The sequence below is a fragment of the Mercenaria mercenaria genome, chromosome 2, assembly GCF_021730395.1.
Source record: "Mercenaria mercenaria strain notata chromosome 2, MADL_Memer_1, whole genome shotgun sequence".
Taxonomy (NCBI): domain Eukaryota; kingdom Metazoa; phylum Mollusca; class Bivalvia; order Venerida; family Veneridae; genus Mercenaria; species Mercenaria mercenaria.
This window is the reverse complement of record NC_069362.1, coordinates 69,284,609-69,306,157: the sequence shown is the minus strand read 5'-3', so window position 1 is coordinate 69,306,157 and position 21,549 is coordinate 69,284,609. Positions and strand designations below refer to the sequence as shown.

General features: G+C 35.8%; 1 protein-coding gene across 4 annotated transcripts; it reads left to right on the top strand.

Annotated features, from left to right (window-relative positions):
* The first annotated feature begins 7,042 nt into the window (after positions 1-7,042).
* On the top strand, positions 7,043-19,713 carry LOC123564220 (SPARC-like). Of its 4 annotated transcripts, XM_045357613.2 has the most exons (10): positions 7,043-7,228; positions 11,328-11,396; positions 11,764-11,835; positions 12,963-13,041; positions 13,401-13,516; positions 16,077-16,215; positions 16,470-16,552; positions 17,058-17,182; positions 17,357-17,505; positions 18,357-19,713. In XM_045357613.2, the coding sequence occupies exons 2-10, from the start codon at positions 11,340-11,342 to the stop codon at positions 18,392-18,394; spliced, it is 858 nt and encodes a 285-aa protein (XP_045213548.2). In that variant the 5' UTR covers positions 7,043-7,228; positions 11,328-11,339; the 3' UTR covers positions 18,395-19,713. The 4 variants fall into 4 exon arrangements, with proteins under 4 accessions (XP_045213548.2, XP_045213549.2, XP_045213550.2 ...); XM_045357614.2 differs by lacking the exon at positions 11,764-11,835 and having other exon boundaries at positions 7,045-7,228; XM_045357615.2 differs by lacking the exons at positions 7,043-7,228; positions 11,764-11,835 and adding an exon at positions 11,043-11,110.
* Positions 19,714-21,549: the final 1,836 nt, after the last annotated feature.

Sequence of the window (21,549 nt, the reverse complement as noted above, 5' to 3'; positions counted from 1 at the left end):
TAACACGCTATACAAATACTAACAATTTCTACTGCGATTTCATGCAGATTGAAAGTTTATACATTTATTTCAGTTTCATCAATTTAGAGTTATGAAACATTCAATGTAAATTATGTATCAGTAAAACAACATTTTTAAGAATTAGGCCTAAAAAGAAAATTCTTTGTTTTCGGTAACATGCTCAAAAAAATTAGGGTAGGTAGGTCGGAAAAACTTTTTTTTTTGGATTTTTTTTTATTAAGGAAGACTTTTCGGAAATTATTTTTGTGTCAAAAAATGAATACAGTTAGGGGGGTTATGCCTCTAGAGCAGCAGTAAGTTGATTTATAACATCACTGACCATGTTTAAAGCATAAAAAGTGCAGTTTTGCAACTTTTTGTCAAAAAGTTGAAAAAAAATGTTCTCCAAGGCCATAAAAACATTTAGGGTCGGGCCAAAAATTTAGGGTAAGTCGGGATACCGGAAACAAACAATTTTTTTACGCCTTATAAGAGACTGTACACATTATAATACATAACCATTTACATAACTAAGAAGAGCATTTGTGAAAGGTGCATGCTGTTCAATTAACTCGAAATTAAATTTGACTCAATATTTTAAAATTCTTAAAATTTTGAGCGCCTGGCACTAAAAGCTAAAACATATTGTAAATAAAAAGTGCTGCACTATGTATGCAAAAAATATACCGCTAGCATATCACACCATACTACTCGTGTTTTTACGATACGACATAATTATGATTTCTTTGTCGGAATGTAATGGTTGAAAGTACTGTTATTAAATCTGGTTGGTGAATAGTAAACTAAGTGTCTGTATCATCCAGAGTGTAAAATAAGCATTTGTAATAGTAATACTCAACGGACACGATTTAGAATAACATGCATTTCTGACTACAACATTGTTTCTAAATGAAACGTAAATTAATGTACAGCAAGAAAAATACCAGAGAACTTTGTAGCAATGCTTCTCAAAAGACAGCAAACGAGACAAGCGGGCGAATGTACATGTCGCTGCTGGGGATAACTTTTCAAGCGTCGACGTAGAAGTGATGGTACCAGTGCGAGTGGAGGCGAGTGGGCAAATCTAATCTGTACGAGGTCCATTCTGAAAATAATGACAATCATGCGCTTCCGTAGTAGTCTGAAGCAAGAAACTTGTGTTTTAAAAATTAGATGATAATATGAATGACTACTTTATAATTCTGCAAAACTATGGTGGTCTGTTTAGGACATACATTTTTTAAAGATTAAATTATCTCGAGCGCACGGCATCTTATCTCGTGCGTTCGACATCTTATCAATATATGTTAGGGAGATTCTCATCAAGCAGTTGGGTTTAAGAAAAGTTTGTGCCCGATGAGTGCCTCACATGTTAACCAAGGAGCAAAAGGCCAATAGGGTCAAATGCTAAAGAAATTCTGAAAAAGTTCTCAGATTTAGATGATTGTACAATGTCACAGCTCCTGACAGGAGATGAGGCTTGGGTATACTTTTATGAACCACATTCGCCCCGCCGAATGTCGCCCAGCCAAACGTCTCACGACCGGATGTCACCCCGACAAACGTCGCCCCGCCGAACGTCGCCATGTTAACCCCAACAAAAAATTGACGTAACGTCGAAGGGTATAACTTGGAATGGCGTTCCTTTCTTAGGCAATTGCTGTTGTAAGATCAAGGATTACTTTTTCTTGCCCTTCGTCCAAGAAAGTCCACTATGTGTTCGATCGGATTCATGCCCGGTGATCAAGCCGTTCACTGAATCACGTTGACGTTACGTCAGCCGAGAAGTATGTGGCCTTGTATTATTGCGCATCGGCTCACTGGGAAGCTGATGCAGGAATGGAACCAACACTGGACGGAGAACGTCGTCAATTTAATACTGGGCATTTAGATTGTAAGGAATGACGACAAGATCAGTTTTTCGACCCCAAATTATCCCGCCTCAAACTATCCCCAAGAAATCGACCCCGCTTCTACAAGCAATTTTCAGCAAATCGTTCACCTCGTCGGCGGCAAACGCATACCTTATCATCAGCAAACTGGAGATTTAAACGGGACTTGCCACAAAAATGCACTTTTGCCCAATGGACCCCAGTCCAACCTAAATGACGTTGAGCCCAGGGCCGCTGTAGAGCCGTCTATTCATTGGCTTTGCGTTTATGATCTGACGGTTAACCGCGGTTTGTCTAGATACACCGTATTGAACTGGTTTTAAACTTATTACATAGAGGTGTTTACAACATGTACCGGTCTTGGCGTGCAAGCTTTGGTCTGCCTTAAAGAAGGAAGGTCTAATAAGTATAGTTGTTCCACTTAAAGGCATTGACCTCCGGATTTTGGCTAAACCAGATCTTTCTTAAAAATTTTAAAAGTTTGGTCATATTATGAACATTTAACATGAGTTAATGTTTCTAAACTACCTTAAAAATCGGGAATCGAACTCGGACCGCCGCGGCAAAAAAAATTTTACGTTGTTAACACCACGGAGGAATACGTACTTAACAGCTGTTAAGTTTTAGGTTTTATTATCAAGGCAGTTTAAATACCTCCGGTACCTCGTTACAAACGTTGGAAAAACTAATTCCTATGACTTTCCATAACATATAACCTGTCAGTAACAGTAAGTTCCAAGGCCTTTTTAAGAAACATTGCAATGAATATTTTTTGTTGTCGGACAATCTTTAGGTCAGTGCATGCCTAACGATTAAATACATGATATTACATGAGTGTCTTTTCATATTGAATTTATTAACGAGTTGAATAAAAGAATAAAATGTGAGGCTCTGTCGAGCACTTTATCAAATTTATTCAACGAGTTGAATAAATTCAGTGTTAGTTTTTCCTGCCGAAACATCAAACATTTTACTTTCTTTTACTATTATATACAAGTCCGTGTGATCAACGTCTCCTATAAATGACGTCGACGTCAAAGCTTTATTACACTAGTGTATTATCAATTTTATGTAATGGCTTTAGGTCAGAGACCTCCAATTCAAAAAAGTACTGGGAATGAGGTAAGTGTTTAGTTTTTATTCTTTATATGAGTCTCATCTATATACAATCGTGTAAGTTTACAATTCAATAATAAATATAGAAATTAAGTACATAGCCGCTCTATAAGTAGAGCTATAAGAGACTATATTAGCTGTGACACCGCTTGCTTCATTGCATCTGGGACCCACAACTCAGAAACCACTAATGCAAACAAGAGCTGTCCGTAAGACAGCGCGCTCGACTTTTCTCAGTGCTTGACTCTGAATTAGAGCTTTGCCATTAAAAAAAAGACTTTATAAAACTTTAACAAACTAAAAATTCTAAGTTAAAAAGGGGCATAACTCTATCAAAATTCAAACAGAGTTATGGAGGTTGTTTCTCCAGTTGTAGACTATGATAGTAAATAACTACTTTAAGCCTAAAGCAAAAGCTTTAATAGTAACAGAGATATGTAACTTTATCAAAAACTAAGTAAGTGTATACCTGGCGTCTGTGCATTCTGACTGGTCAGTCATGTAAATAAACCCAAGAGCCGATTTACAAAATTGAGATTTTTACTGTGTGGCACCGCTAAATGTCGCAACACCGCTAAATGTCGCAACTACCGCTAAATGTCGCAAAATCATCTGCCGCTAAAGGTTACACTCTACCAATTCAAGTCCTTATTTATTTCATATTAATAACAAAACATTCAGACCTCATTTCCAGCACTTTAGAGCATTTCAATGATATGAAAACCATATATGGTCATTTAGTATAACATGTCTTCTTATCAAAAATAGAAAAATATTGACATGTTATGTTGAATATGAGAAAAATAATCTGTTCTGAGAAACATCACCCTCTAAAAATGCCCCCATGAAAACAGCCGTTTAGCAGTTACGCGTAGGTAGACATTTTTCGCAAAGAATAAAACTTATTCCAAGAAATTTACAATGAAAATGGTCCAGATCTATTCTCAATACTATAAGCAATAAACATAAGCCAAAAATTTAACTGTCACCTCCTCATGTCACTCATTATACCAGATTTCATCCATAGCATGGAACTACATTTTGGACTACCTCACATGTAACACTGAGTAGTCACTTCCGGTTTGGTGTAATCCGTCCTAAATGTCGCACCTTTAACGTTAAATGTCGCAACAATTTGCCCACCGTTATACATGTCGCAACCCCAACGCTAAATGTCCATAGCAAAAATAGGTAAGTTCAACAGTCTTTACAACTTTGCTTGCATGCATAAGTATGCAATGAGGGCTGAAATGACATACCGTTCTGAACTGCACGTTTGCTTTTCAATGGTCTCGCGCCATACATACGTTATATATGTAATATTTAAAGGTTTGAGCACGAACGCGGTACCCGCCACAGTACTAAAATTATTTCAGGACTACGTAATTCTATGTTACGCTCATGAGACATTAACCTCGCGCGTCGTGCGGCGTGTCGTATTGTCGCGCGTTGTATTTTCATTACACAACAGGCCGGGTTCCAGAAATAACTCTGTGTGTGTGTGGATGGGGGGGGGGGGGGGGGGGGGGGAGTTATAAACAAAGGCGTCACCGGCGAGGTGCGGTAGGTACGGGAGGGGGCCTCTGTCTGTATCCGGTGAGGAGGGGATTCTATGTACAGGTATGAAATATTGGTCTGTGGTGCATTTTTTGGTCTAATTTTTAGGTACTGGAGGAGTACTCACCCTCATATTAGGAGCGTTAAGGGACACTCTACCTGGAACATTTTGAAATACAGGTATGAAATGCATGACTCTAGATCATTTTTTGTTATAACTTTTGATGTATGTGAGGGGGTACCCCTGGGAAATTGTGTAATACAGGTATGAAATGGTGGCCTCTGGTGCATTTTTTGTCTTAATTTTAAGGTAATGGTGATGAGGGGGGGGGGGGGCGGTCAGGGGTTCTCCTCCTGGGAAATTTTGAAATATAGGTGTGAAATGTTGGTCTCTGGTGTGTGTTTGGGTCTAAATTTTGAGAAAATGTTATTTCAAAATAGTTGGGTGCAACTTTGATGAGTATAGGTCACTTTTCAGCCAACTGTGGGTAGGAGCTCGACCCGGGCAACGATCCGTGCCTGTTACGCAACATGGTGCTCAACAGTGCGACGCTCGACACCTGATACGACGGGCGACAATACGAAGCCAGTTAACCTAAACAGTGTTACAATGTTTTGTACCAGTGTAGCTGTAGAAAACGAAGATTTTTAATTAATCTGTCATGGCTTCTATTTCTTTGTTGGAGGTTTACATTTAAAGTCATAAGGCGATTATCCAGCTTCAATGGCGGAGGAAGATCCTATGTGTCACTCTGTACATTATTTCAGGCATTAGCGGGCATTTTGATGTTCTTTTACTTTTAGTTTCTTAAAATTGTCTGGCTTAGTCTCATTCTCTCTGCCCACATTATCCTCCTTTCTCCGCCGCCCCACCCACACACATATCCGCCCCCATCCCCTCTCCCTCTTCAAAATAAATAAATAAATATATTTTCTATTAATTGTCATGGTATTTGTGTCTTAGATTTCTATGTCATCATTCACTCCGTTCCCAATCCATACCCAACCCCGACACACACAACGCCATTACCAATCGTATTTGGTTAGTAGAAACTTCAAAATATTTCTGCTCTGAAACACTGGCCCTATTACAAAATAATTTCACAGATACATGTATTTTCTTTTTTTTGCGTGACTATTCAGGCAAGGTATGAAACTCAGACGAGCGATCTAGGGTCACCATGGCCCTCTTGTTTCTTTGTATACGTAACAACACTTATTATTAGGATAATTATTTGCTTAACAGAAATCTGTTACTTCTTTTTCCCTCGAAAAAGTATACAAGAATGTATGAGTATGACTTCCGTCGGGCTTAAAGCTAACATTAATAACATTATTTTATTATTGACGATTCACGTTAATTACTTAAAACGAAATTTTAAAATATACACAAGGAATTGTTTATGTATTTCACAGTGTCAGATAGGAAATGCGACATTCAGCGTTGGTGTTGCGACATATATAACGGTGGGCAAATTGTTGCGACATTTAACGTTAAAGGTGCGATATTTAGCGGCAGATGGTTTTGCGACATTTAGCGGTGGTTGCGACATTTAACGGTGCCACAGCTTGCATTTACAGTATTTTATTATACATTTTGACAAACTTTGCCACATTTTTCGTGTTTTGAAAAAAGGTTTCATCAACTGAATTTCTTCCGCCATGCCAACGACGTAAACAGGGGTCATCTCATTCACACGAAAAATACTTAGATAAAGTATGACTATTCATATGATTTTCGTCCAATATTTTGATAGAACTAAGATAGTTCTTGAAAAACATGTAATTAGATATACATGTTTCGATTTATGGAAAGCCGTACACACCATTTTTTTATTTTATTTATTTATTTATTTATTTTTGTAAACAAGTCGAATTCAGTTTATGCTGTGTAATTTATTTTTGTGTGAAGGTTTAGTCAAACAAAAAGGTGTAACATATATATCGCTCGATTTGCACGTACAAAAAGTTGCATTTATAAATGGCTCAGATTTGGAGTCGGAACCCTTCCCCTTCCCCACTCGCCACATACCGCAACCCACATGTTGTCAAACTCTTTTGCCTTCTTTCTTTGCAAAATGAGAAGTGGTCTCGATTGTAAAGATTTGCTATTCAGATGTTTAAAACTTTCACCTATCTGTATAAACTTTGAAAAAACAAATGTAGTCGCTTTACAGGTATGTAAAAGATATGTTGTGATGTCTGGAAGGCATTTTTGTAGAAAATATTACACTTTGTGGGTCAATGACCTTTTATAATATATACCTCGATGTAAGAACACATATAACAGCCGGCTGGAGTTTTAAATTTACAAGCTCAAATATTCTCAGCGGGCAGACTGACCGTGTAGTCTGATCTTTGATAGATAAGCAAATAAATGTCGACCTGTCATGTTTCCCAGCCTAATGCTTATCAGCACAGCGTAGACAGGGAACCAGTAAATCTGAATCAGCCTCCCTGCAGTCAGCTGGGCTATCAGATTACCTTCTAGCCAAGCTGCTGTATATTCTTCATCTCAAAGATTGATGTTGATGTGAGAAGGAAATATATTCTGAACAAAAGATTTCATTTTGAGTCTTTTGTAGGTAGTTTCCTTTGTCTTTTCTTTAAGAAAACCTTTTAGAAGGTTTTCGGGAATTTATAGGCACTGAAGATTCAGACAGGTAAGACTGTTTTCGTTTATTTATCTAGAGTAGAGCTTATTTTGTATTTCTGCCAAAGTTCTTGATCAGATGTGATGAATCATGATATTTCTTATACTCGCGTTCATTAAAATGCAGGATTCTGTACAGACACGTATGAATGAGGTTTTTGGTTCTAAAAAAGAAATATATCTTGTTAAAAATATAAAATTGCTGCTTAAATATCTGGAACAATATTGAGCTAAAACATTTCCAGGAAATATCCACCTCCACCCTGTGGAAGCAGTGTTAAAGAAAATTACACCTCCACCTTCCGAAGACATTTTACACACCCACCCCCTCCCCCGCCCGTTCTCATCCCGGTTACCCCAAAATACTCCTCCCCTTTCTCAGAAATACCCCCGCTCACCATCGGGTCCCTACAAATAACCCCCTCTCCTCCCATTTATCTGTAAAATACACCCCTCCCCCGGCTTGAGAACTTCTTTCACACTACGCAACAAAATACACCCCTCCTTCCCTCTAGACACCCCCTGTTCCCTTTATCTCGTCCCAAAACAACTGCTTCCACAGGGACACAGGGGAAGGGGGCTGGATATTTTCTGGAATAGCCCAATAACAAAATGTTAACAAAAATGCTGTCAAGATTCTTGTGTGCATATGCACTGAGGTCCGGCGCAGAAAGGTTCGGTTCGACCTTTCAATTTTAGTTATATTTTCTTATTATTCAGTGCCGTTTAGTCTAGTTTAGATAAAATTCGACACACGAATACATATGGGCAGATGGAAGGAAGGGGAAAAGCTTTTGTGTATTTTGGGGAAAGTGGGAGATCCACTGGAGTAAGAGAATGGGGAGAATTTTGAGTGCATTAGTGGGGAAGGGGATGATTCACTTATGTAGGGGCAGGGAAAACAGCTTTGAGTGCATTGGTGGAGAAGGGGAGGATTCACTGGTGAAGGGGAATGGGATACAGCTTACTAGTACGTGAAAGATGAGGACAGGGGAGGGGAAACAACCTGTTGAGAGAATGATCTCTTAAATTGCTGGTTGACTCCGTGAGTCGGTTTGGAAATTTAGTAAAATAAAGTTATGAAACCACCTAACACTTGCAGCAGCATTTTAAAAATGGTTTGCAACAAAATTATGAATGAGTCTGACTTAAGAATAGTTACACAGGTAGTACGTAATCGAAATTGAGAAAAGTATATATTATATATAGCATTTATTTATGAATTTCTAAGTAACAGAGCATGTCCAGTACACGTGTCGGCATTCCCCTGCCCTATTAAGACGTTGTACAAACCACCTGCTGCTTTCAGTCTCCAAAACACATGGAGGATTATTAACATGTGCCTGGAGCCAACTGCTGTGTTCTGTCAGTACTGGCATATTTATCGGAGATTGTTATCTAGATACTTATTACTAATGTATTACTAATTTATGCAAATTTACGAAGGGTAATCTCAGGTCAGCGGGAACTAATACTTTATATACATCGGAGCAGTTTGTGTGGCAAATTGACATGGACGACTCCAACCTTTGCTACTTATGCTATCATTTATTTCTTCTGTGCATTTTTATTCATTCTGAAGGCCAATATCGTCTTTGAATATTGATTTTATATCTAAAACATGTAACAATTCACGTATAAAAATGTAAGTTGTATGCATTCAGAGCACTTTTAACATCAGACTAGCTCCAACACTATGACATATATTTTTTTATTTTTTTATTTTTAATGTTGTGAATATAGCCAGTCTATAACATAGGTCCAATATCATAATATAAACAGCAGATCTCTAAGAAAATCTCCTAAATAGACTGTTGTGTTTTCTCAGTGAATTGAAAGAAGACCGAAAAGTTGAAAATTGTAGAAATATCATTATCATCAGTCTAGTGGCTAAACTATTTTTACATCTAGCAGTAATAAAAGCGGATCCGTGATGTTCCTGCCAACATACATGTTTGTTACTCATGTTGGTATTAATTAACAGTGTCAGATGTTGGCGTTATTTGTTCGCATCTTAGGGAGATGTTTTTCTGATTTCCTGAGTCAAAGAATTAATCACTTGTTGATTTACGATGGAGTCATGTTGATTTATACCAGTTTTATTCCAACAAGTTCAGAAATACTTCTGGGTTTTACAGTTTTGAAGACTTCCTAGGTTTCATTTATTGTTAGAAAAAACGTAATATTTATAATAAAAAAGCTGATAAAGACTATTACTTTTCTAGTTGTGTTCCGTTATTGACAATACCGACAAAAAAAAGAGAAAATCTTATGAATATAATGCCGTCCACTTTGCCCAGTGAAGAGGAGATCTTTATTGGAAATGGACTCAATATAGCCTTTATAGGCTTATATGCTAATACAAGTTTCACAATTTATGTTTTACCGCAAACTGTTGTTTTCAGGAAAACTTACTTTTCGACCCAGTACAATTTCAGCACTTCAAGTATTTAAGAATTTGAAGAAAAAAACACTTTGCAGATACAGTGTCTGATAAAAAAAAGCTAGTTTTTGACTCCAGTTTCTGTAACAAACCGTTATGTAAATGTTTACGTCAAGTCGATTGTGTTTGTAAAATATAGGAGAGGAAATCAATGCAGAAGTTATCAAGAAAAGCATTACTCATACCTGGAGAAAAACAAAAAGCAGATTTGCTGGAAATGTAAACAACATCTGTAATAACGAGATGCAGACTGTGGCACGTTTAAACGGAAACATATTTTAATTATATGGCTAAAACCTTTCAAAAAAGTTTCCGGTCTAAGCTGTGATATGTGTGGGGTTGCATTTTTGTTTAAATATTTGCTGTGTCAGCATTCATGAAAAAATATCTTGCACTGGTGTCTTACTGGGATACAAGGACATGATGCTGTACTGCGGAAGGTCGGCGGTTCTAACCAGGTGCCTGTCCGTGCTAGAGATAATGTCGGAAGGACACATTGGGTCTTCCTTAACCATGAAAAGCTAAAAATCGCCAAATGACCCACACTTTTTGTTGTTAAACCCAAGAAAAAAACGGGCATGGTTATCATAGTGTTTGAATCATCAACCTTGGGTTGAGCGTCCGCAGCTTGATACAAAGTTTCATGAATTGATCAACAAAGAGAGACATCTTTATACGGTGCTTGCAGTTGCCCTACAGAGACTTCTCAAAACAATAGTTTAGCGTTTTTCATGTTTTATTACATAATAACAGAAACAAAGTTTTTTTAGCCTAGCAAATATGTGTCAAAAGGGTGAGAAAAATGAAAATAAACTTTTTCTTGAATTCTGAGTCAAAAGTCATTTTAATTAAAAAAATACCGGTATTTAACTATGAAAATAAATACCTGCATCAACATGTTTATTTCAAAAATAAATATTTTACGGTCAGTGGTCTCCCTGTTTTTGTCACTTTCTGAATGACTTGCTGTTTTCTGATCTTTCAATCATGTTCCTTTTTCCAAAATGTCTTTGCGCACTGTGTATTTGAGGGCTGTTGACCGGCCATATAGCAGAAACTATTGACCGTTTAAGGAGTCGTGTAATATTGTAGCTCATTTCTTTTTTATAACTTTCTTTTATGTAATTACTGATTACAACACTTTAGTATATACTCTTCTTTTACTAACATAAGGACCGACAGGCGCAGCGAATGTCGCGGTTAAGGATTTCTTGACAGCAAATTTAGTACACAAGCTGTCAATAAAAATAGAAACTTCAGTTCAAAGTGAAGACATATGAATTGGTTGTCTATGTAATGTTAAGTAGAGGAAATTGCTCATGAAATACACAGACCACGCACCTACTTGGAACACATACCATTCATCAAATACTGGATTGTTTATCTTAATGGAGGAAAAAAGTTCTCCCATTGATCACGTGCTAAAAGAATGCCTGTTGCCACGTAAAGGTTTTTGAATCTGGAATAGCTCTATGAAAATTAATTAATACACTCGGTCTAACTCGTGGTGCGTATTGAAAGCGATTTCTGCTATCACAAAAAAAAAAAACAACCGTGAATCAGGTGATAGGGATATAATTCAACTTTCAAGTTTAAAATTTATTACAATTTTTAAAGGATTATACACAAATGGTATTGTGAGAACGTTATTGTTTTTGTTTTACAGGTATATACCACCATGAAGCTCACGTGGTTGTTGTTGTTGTGCCTTGTCGTGACTGCCGTCGTGGCCAAAGTAAGTCTGACATTCCTCTTTCGATTTCTTGTAGATAATGTTATCATATTTAGGTTTATCGCAGACTTTCTTTTGAACAGATATGATGCTTTTGGATGAAAGATGTTTCTTCACATACTTTTTTAAGTTCGTTTCTTTCTCTCATACTAGAGGTTTACCTTGGTTCCTTTGTTGATTTAGGACTATGTCGAACTTCTGATGTATAAGAACGGTAACAAATAAGCACGTGTAATTTGTGACTAGCAGTAATGGAAACTGCAGACATCCCTACAGAACATTTACTGTAAATCATCTGTAAAGATTCAAGGCAGATATTTTATTGTAAAAACAAAGTGTGAAACTGCTGTAGAAAGAGATTTGATTACAGGATAGATCAAAGAGAAAGAATCGTGACCGCAACAGGCGTGTTGAGAGGGGTCGCCAGGATGACCCGAGGGAGGTTCGTTATTGGGTGTGGTCAGAATATATGTAGATTTTGATGATGAGCTATAAGATGTTGTTTTACTGTTTATACAAGTTTTATTATGTCTGCTGCATTCGTGTAATGTCTCTTAAGGTTTGTATGTTGTAAGCTCGTCGTTTCAAACAATGGCGTTATATTGTGCTACATGTATTGTCTTGTTAAAGTTAAATTTGCGCTGATAAAATGGTATTTTTATATTTAAGCTTTATTTTATTTTCAAACGTTTTAAAATTGCCAATTCATAGACAACGTGCAAGTACACGAATGTTCATAGAGTACAATTTAGAATAATTTAATATCATGTAAATTACCTTAGGTAATTCAATATGTAAAACATCTATAATTAGATAAAATACAATTGTAACAATCAAACGGTGATATTGTGGAATAAATTCACTTTTAAATAAAACTGACTCTGGATGTATTGTGTAAAGGAAAGACAGATAGTTAACTTTCTGGTTACATTACTATCAAAAGTTAGAGAATGCAACCATTCTGTTGGCATTTCAGTGTTATTTGTACATGTGTTTGCATGACTTAGAGTTGGTGTGATAGTTTCTTTAAAGACTTTGCAATCAGTGAAGGCCAGCTGGAGAAAGTTAATGGATGAGAACACACATTTCAGGCTTTAGATCATTATTTCGATATACAAATGTACATATATTGGGTTGGCTACGATTTATCTTAACGTTTCTTTTGATATTTTGTTGAAACTTTTTTTCTTTATATGCATCATACAAGCATAATTCTCTATAAATACATTTTGAAAGCTCTTTCCTGATGATACTTAAATGGTAATTAAGGCAAAGGCTGAAGAAATGTAAGAAATCAAAGAAGACCAAAATAAAGACGATATTGTATAATTCAAGGTGAATGTTGATGATATATTTGATTTTGATATTCAATGTAGTCATTAGTGATATATACTGGGGTTAGTTTTTGATACATGGATATTAGAGAGATTTTAATATTGTTAGTTCCCGTATCATTCAAGTCAATTTCATATTATACGTAGTGTCCTTTCATATACATTAATCATAGCGCAAGTTATTTATTTATGACATGTCTTTAACTATTTATAACACTAGGTTTTGATATTTAAGGTGGAGTCTGACGATTCAGACGAGGAGTACGAGACTATAGACGTGACTCAGGAAGGTGGGCAGCAGGAAAAACTAACAAGTAAGACTTTATTTTTATACTTCAGTGTTGACTTATCAATTAAAGAAGAATACAATACATACTTTTGTTTAATAAAATCTGCTTTAACGTTTACATGAAATGTTGATATTTTTCAATGTACTAGTTTGCTTACAAAAAAAAATCACGTAATCGCTATAAAACGATTTTTTCCATATTTTAGATAAAGTACTCGAAATTTGTAAATCCCTGATTAGTTTGCGTTTTAGTAATGACGATCGTGTGTAAAGACTTCAGAAGTTACTGAATGAAATGAAAATGCGGTTGAGATTTCAATGATTTTATACAAACTGATACATATAATACTATGATTATATTGACTGCGGATTTTTTCCCGTTAGATCCCTGCAATAACCACAAGTGTAAGCGGGGTGAGGTGTGTGAGCTGAACGAAAGGAAACCAAGATGCGTGTGTCAAACATGTGATGACAAGGTGGAAGAAGAAAACAAACTTCCGGTATATACATGATTTTCCTTATTTTCCATATTAATCTACGAGTCTTAGTTGCAGTCTGAGATTTATTTGCTTTATAGTGTGCAATAACTGATCCATCCAAATCAAAAAGGACAAAATGCACGTCTGTGAAAATTATAGATGAAGTATTTACTATATTATTTGATTTTCATTATGCTGAATTCTAAACACAAGGGTGAAAAAAAAGCACGAGATGGTTCTAAACAAAAAATGGTTACCTGTGGCTTCTCTCCTTTCTTTCGAGTCGATGGTAGTGGAAGCTTATGGATTACGTTACTAAACTTCCAGCAGAACTGCGCATGCTTAGTTCTTTCTACACCTAATTTTATTAGGTGACAGCTTAAATTGGGTGTATAACTATTATATTTTGAGCCAGCTTGTTTCGATCTGGTTTTATATCACCCTGTGAAATACACTATATTGTTCTTTCACTCACCCTGTAAAAGCTACTTTTGTTCTGTTCCTACTTTAACTCACCCCGTTTAATCCACTATTGATCATGAACTCATCCCATTTAATCCACTATTGATCATGAACTCACCCTGTATAATCCGCTAATAATCATAAACTCACCCTGTATAATCAACTATTGACGATGAACACACCCTGTATAATCCACTATTGATCATGAACACACCCTGTATAATCCACTTTTGACCATGAACTCACCCTGTATAATCATTCCACTACTGACCATGAACTCCCCCTGTTTAATCCACTATTGACCATGAACTCCCCCTGTATAATCCACTATTGATCATGAGCTCACCCTGTTTAATCCACTACTGACCATGTACTCGCCCTGTATAATCCACTACTGACCATGAACTCACCCTGTATAATCCACTATTGATCATGAATTCACCCAGTATAATCCACTATTGACCATGAACTCACCCTGTATAATCAATCCACTATTGACCATGAACTCACCTTGTACAATACACTGTTGACCATGAACTCACCCTGTATAATCAATCCACTATTGACCATGAATTCATCCTGTATAATCAATCCACTATTGACCATGAACTCATCTTGTATAATCCACTACTGACCATGAACTGACCATTTAATCCACTGTTGACCATGAACTCACCCTGTATAATCCACTATTGACCATGAACTCACCCTGTATAATACACTATTGATCATGAACTTGCCCTGTATAATCCATTATTGCTCTGGTCCAGCTTGAACTCACTCTTTATAATCTACTTACCCTGGATAATCTACTATTGCTCTGGTCTGAATACTCCACTATAGTTCTGGTCTAGTTTCAACTCGCACTATATAACCTACTATTCAGGTTTAAATCACCCTGTATGATATGTTGTTGTTCTGATTTTTAAATCACCTTGTATAATCTATTGTTTCAGTCATTTGTCACTAATTTGTCATTAACTTGCCCTGTATAATCCATTATTGCTCTGGTCCAGCTTGAACTCACCCTTTATAATCTACTTACCCTGGATAATCCACTATTGCCCTGGTCCACTGAATACTCCACTATTGTTCTGGTCTATTTTTAAGTCCACTATAATAGTCTATATAATCTACTATTCAGGTTTTAAATCACCCTGTATGATCTGTTGTTGTTCTGATTAAATCACCTTGTATAATCTACTATTGTTCTGATTCAGGTTTAAATCACCCTGTGTAATCTACTGTTAGGATCCGGGTTAAAATCACCTTGTATAATCTGCTATTGTTACGATTCAGGTTAAAAATACCCTGTATAATCTACTATTGTTAGGATTCAGATTTGAATTACCCTGTATAATCTACTTTTGTTACTATTCAGGTTTAAATCACCCTGTATAATCTACTATTACCATGATTCAGGTTTAAATCACCCTGTACAATCTACTATTATCATGATTTAGGTTTAAATCACCCTGTATAATCTACTTTTGTTATGATTCAGGTTTAATTCACCCTGTATAATCTACTATTACCATGATTTAGGTTTAAATCACCCTGTATAATCTACTTTTGTTATGATTCAGGTTTAATTCACCCTGTATAATCTACTATTATCATGATTTAGGTTTAAATCACCCTGTATAATCTACTATTATCATGATTTAGGTTTAAATCACCCTGTATAATCTACTTTTGTTATGATTCAGGTTTAAATCACCCTGTATAATCTACTATTACCATGATTCAGGTTTAAATCACCCTGTACAATCTACTATTATCATGATTTAGGTTTAAATCACCCTGTATAATCTACTTTTGTTATGATTCCGGTTTAAATCACCCTGTCTAATCTACTTTTGGTATGATTCGGGTTTAAATCACCCTGTATAATCTACTTTTGTTATGATTTAGGTTTAATTCACCCTGTATAATCTACTTTTGGTATGATTCGGGTTTAAATCACCCTGTATAATCTACTATTATTATGATCCAGGTTTAAATCACCCTGTATAATCTACTTTTGTTCTGATTCGGATTTAAACCACAGTGTATAATACACTATTGTTCTGTTCCAGCTTTAATTCACACTGTATAATCTGCTATAGTTTTGATTCAGGTATGCAGCACTAAGAATGTTACCTACATCTCTGAATGTCATTTGGACAGAGACCACTGTCTGTGCAAGAATCGTGATGCTGCTTGTCTCGACAACACACAGGATAAAGTCAGGCTGGATTACTACCATAGCTGCAAAGGTACGGAACATGTCTAAAGGAGTATACTTTCAGATTTAATGTTCATGTCAATTTCAACTACATTTATGTTATTTTTCATCTTGCTGACTGGTTTTGAACTTCTTTGTTAACTCAGTAACTTAATATCACTACAGTTAAATTATATTAATGTTGAAGGGTACTGATATATCATTAACCTGTTATGAACAACTACAGTTAATGTTGAAGAGTCACGACTGTGAAAGCGTTATTAGTAAACTATTGTATAATTGCAGAGTTGACGGAGTGTAAACCTGAGGAGATGACAATGTTTCCATTCAGAATGAGGGACTGGCTCTACAGGGTTATGACTGATATGGTAAATATTTCTGAATATGTATTTACACAATTTTAGCACTCATTTGAATTCATTGTTAATCAATTTTTAGCAAGAATTATATGAATCTCCATTATTTTTCAGGCAGTTTTAGCAAGTGTAATATAATACGAATCCCTCTGTTGACAACATTGCATATTTACATATTTTAGGAAGTGTAATATGACTTGGTAGTTAAATAATCTGAGAAAGTGTATTACAACATTTTAAGAGTGTAACACTACTCTACATCTATATTGAGACAATTTTAGCAAGTATCACTGTAATTTGAAAATGTATATAGATAACTGTTTGCTAGCCTAATAGGAATCTGAGAACAAATCTTGACAATGTCAGCAAGAATTGTACTGCTAAATCCATATTAAAAGGTAAACAAGTACATTTGTATTATGCGAAGCAAAAATCATACCCAACACTTACAATATTCTCAATATTTTAATTTCATGTGAATCCTTCAGAATAAATTAATATCGTATTTCTCACACAGGCAATGCGTGGGTATGAGGAAGTGGATGAATACCGCGACTTGCTGGAAAATGCTCGTCATGACAAAGAACATGCTGATGCTGTTATCTGGAAATTCTGTGACCTTGATGTGCATCCCAATGACAGGTACTAAAACTGTTTCTTACAACAAAATTCAAAATTCAGGAACTTAATGTAATTATTGTGCATATTTTTAGTTAAAAGTGTAGATATAATGCAGTATGAATCTAAATTAAGGTCTATAAACACTGGCGCAATTTCCATTTGTCAGCTTTTTAAGAAAATTCTTGTTGTTTTCAGGCATGTAACCCGGCGTGAGTTGCTGTACATTATTGCCTCACTGAAGCACATGGAGCACTGCCTGGTTCCCTTCATGAACAACTGTGATGCAAACAACGACAACAGAATCACACTGATAGAGTGGGGAGAATGCCTCGGCATTGGCCATGGTATAGTCAATATTTTATTATATCTAACATCAGTGTGTATCCTTTTACCCTTCAGTTAAGATCTAATCTGAATGCCCCTCTTCCATTACAGAATACCTCTGCAAGATTGCTTTTTACTATTACCTACAAAATCATGTTTCCCTTCACATAGGTGATGAGAGTATTGTATATCATTTTAATTCTTAATCTGGAATATTGATCACTTATTTCATCAAAGATACTGGATGTTTGCTAGATTGACTTACATTCAATGCCTTAACTTACAAAGTGCTAGTACTTGAAATACAGTCAAACTTAGTTTGTTTGAACTCGGATAATTCATACACCAACCTTCGCTCAAAATCATTGTCCAGTACAGGCAAAATATCAAAATAATCTACTAACAATAACTCTAACAACTTTTGCTCGTTTCATTGAGCTTGAGCGAACAAAGTTTGATTGTAGTGTATTTAAGAGAAACATATCTTTTCGTATACATTATAGAAAGTGGGCATTGTATGACCTGTGCTTACTGCACTTAAATCCATTATTAGCAAATAAACCTTGAGCAACTTTTATATATAAGCAATATACATTTCATATAAAATATATCTAGTCAACTTACTTGACCCAATCCTGTTGCCTGCTGGGAACCATGGAAATATCTACACAGATATATAACAGTTTTTTAACTCATATCTGTACAACAGTCTGTATAATCTGGTACTGTTACCTTTCAGTGACTCACAAAACTGAAGTCATCTCCAGGATTGTTTTGAAATGATTTCTGCAGTGTTTTTCCATTCAGTTGTTAATAGCAACTAGTAGAAAATACAGTGTAATTATATGTAATATATTTTCTGTCCTTCCAGAGGCCATAGTGGACAAGTGTAAACATCATGAAGGGTAGATTTTATGACAGTAGGAAGACCAGAATGTGAGCAAGAACACCATTTAGATCACGTGACCATCATGTGACCAGAAATAGACAGCAAAACTGGTCCAAGAATATGTGATATAACTTCTGCTCTAATCTCATTACTATCTGGAGAATTATGAAAAGACATATTTTTTCTCAAAATATTTCCACAGAAGTGCTCAAACACATTCATTAAACAAATTAGTATTTGTATACATGCAATTTTAGAAACTTGGTGGGAAATTTAAATAGAGGAATAAATCATACAAAATATACTACCTTGAAACTTACTTGATCAACATAAAAAGCTGTATACACTTTAAGTCATAACTGGTCTTTAAAAACGCAAGTGCCAAATTTGTGCTAGTTATCATGTTTGTATATTCTCTTCTACTACATTGCTTTCGTTCATTAGATCTCATTGTTGAACTGCATCATTAGGCCAGGTAAAATAACACCCATGTTCCAGGTCCTAAAGTTAACATAATCACTTTTTTGACATTTTAATAAAACTGATCTTGCTATTTTTGTTGATGATGATGATGTTGAAAATTCTTATGAATTTACACCAAAAGAGTTCTACTTAGACCTTGTTTTCACTCAAAATGCTGAAAGTATTTTAAGGTATCCAACAGAAACACTTGATTATTTGAGGCCATTCATATGTTCTTTAAAATACAGATTATATTTTATTTGTATTTTTAAATATTTTTGGCAACAAATGTAAACATTGTTTAATTAGATAAAATAGCTTAATGAGGACCTGAAAAATAAATTTTTGGTGACAATTAATGAAGCCATTTCATTAGCTTTTGTTTATTGCTTTCTTCATCCTAAATATGTTAATAATTTCTTCGCTGTCATACAAGTATCTCATATTTTTATGTATTTCTTAGCATGTGTATGATTGTTGAGGATGATTTGATTCATGATATAGGCTTACTTGATTGTCAAATTAATTACCAAGAAAATGGAACATCATTGGGATAAGAATGTGAAATGACCAGGCAGTTTTTGGACTGAACCAAATGCTAAAATGCACATAAAAGAATTACATATACTTTATCATGACATTAAAAACCTGGTAGTAGTGTTTCTTGTCATCATTAGAACATTGGAAGTTTATATGAAATTACATTAAAAACAAAGTAGATCAGCATGAAAGCTAGAATTGTTATTCCTAGAATTTCAAGATCTAAATGTCATGAAAAACTTCCTGCTTGATGTTTTAACAAGATATATTGTGTGTAGGGTAAGCACAAGGTGGGTAACTGTCTGAATATTGTAGCTAAATAAAATGTTACAAAAATGGAATTGTTGAAGTCATTTAATTAATACTATGAAATCAGGCACTGCCTAAGTTATAGGAAATGTACGTGTTCAATCAATTCCATGGAAAGAGGTCCTTTCCGATACGTTTTCAATAATGGATGAGGGAATTCTTGGTAAACTACAATAAAACAGGAATTGTATAGTTTAGAATTCCGAGATTAACATATACTGACACTCAAACATGTCTTACTTAGTAGTAGCCAGGAAAACGTTTGACCCTGTTGAGGTTTTCTTGATACTTCCTACAGCACTAACTATATGTAATTTTTAACTCAGTACAAAAACAAATGTAAGACTACTCAGAACTAGTCGCATCTTTCTTCCTTTCCTCGCACCCGTTCTCAATAGCATTTTGTTTTCTTTTACTCTTGTGACTTCTAAGGTCAGAATGCATGTGTAGCCTTCTATTGAAGCATGTTCTTATCGCATGTTAGATAAAGGATTTTGCAAAACGAAAATGCAAGATTTTGATGGAGAAAACAGTCTAGTTTTGATTAAGAAGCAAAAATTATTGACTTCACTACAAAAAAAAAATACTACAAGTTGCTTCAATCATACCCACTGTGCCACATTAACTTATCATGGACAAGTCCTTATGAACTGTCTCAAACTGTCCATAAATAGAAACAAGAGCTCCGCCAAGTGGGACAATATACGCCCGAAGGGTTACATCAGACGATGGGAGCAAACTTTAAAGAACTTGACTGTTGAAGCCCAAAGGACAACAAAGGGAAGAAAAAACAAACTAGAAGATGCCTTTGTAAAAATGGGCATGTCTCCCCCGATGCATAGTCATATATGCAAAAAGTCAATAGGGGACGTGGGCAAAAGTCAAAGAGACACTGATGGTTGGCTGCAATAGGGATCACCTACTTGGCATGTCCAGTCATCCCACTAATTCTAGGCTCTGTTGTAACCTTGACCTTTAGTAGACTGACCTCAAAATCAATAGAGGTCATCTACTATGTATGTCCAATCATACTATGAAGTTTCAACATTCTGTGACAAGTGGTTCTCAAGTTATTGATCGGAAATGGTTTTCCATGTTTAGGCCTCTGTGACCTTGACCTTTAACAGAGTGACCCCAAAAATGATAGGGATCATCTTCTCTGCATGTCCAATCATCTTATGAAGTTTCAACATTCTGGGTCAAGTGGTTCTCAAGTTACTGACTGGAAACGGTTTTCTATGTTCAGGCCCCTGTGACCTTGACCTTTATCAGAGTGACTCCAAAATCAATAGTGGTCATCTACTCTGCATGACCAATCGTCCTATGAAGTTTCAACATTCTGGGTCAAGTGGGTCTCAAGTTACTGACTGGAAACGGTTTTCCATGTTCAGGCCCCTGTGACCTTGACCTTTAACAGAGTGACCCCAAAATCGATAGTGGTCATCTACTCTGCATGACCAATCATCCTATGAAGTTTCAACATTCTGGGTCTAGTGGTTCTCAAATTACTGACTGGAAACGGTTTTCCATGTTCTGGCCCCTAGCTGTGACCTTGACCTTAATTAGGGTGACCCCCCAAATCAGTAGGGGCCATCTACTTTGCATGACAAATCATCCTATGAAGTTTCAATATTCTGGGTCAAGTGAATCTCAAGTTATTGATTGGAAACTGTTTTCAATGTTCAGGCCCCTGTGATCTTGACCTTTAACAGATTGACCTAAAATTCAATAGGGGTCATCTACTCTGCAAGACCAATCATCCTATGAAGTTTCAACATTCTGGGTCAAGTGGTTCTCAAGTTATTGATCGGAAATTGTTTTCAATGTTCAGGCTCCTGTGACCTTGATCTTTACAGAGTGACCC

Bases quoted from the DNA above. Each gene is read 5' to 3' on its own strand.
- LOC123564220 (XM_045357613.2), top strand. From the start codon at position 11,340: ATGAAGCTCACGTGGTTGTTGTTGTTGTGCCTTGTCGTGACTGCCGTC. The intron at 11,397-11,763 runs GTAAGTCTGACA...ATTTGATTACAG, and splicing joins TGACTGCCGTCGTGGCCAAA to GATAGATCAAAGAGAAAGAA. The intron at 13,042-13,400 runs GTAAGACTTTAT...TTTTCCCGTTAG, and splicing joins GCAGCAGGAAAAACTAACAA to ATCCCTGCAATAACCACAAG.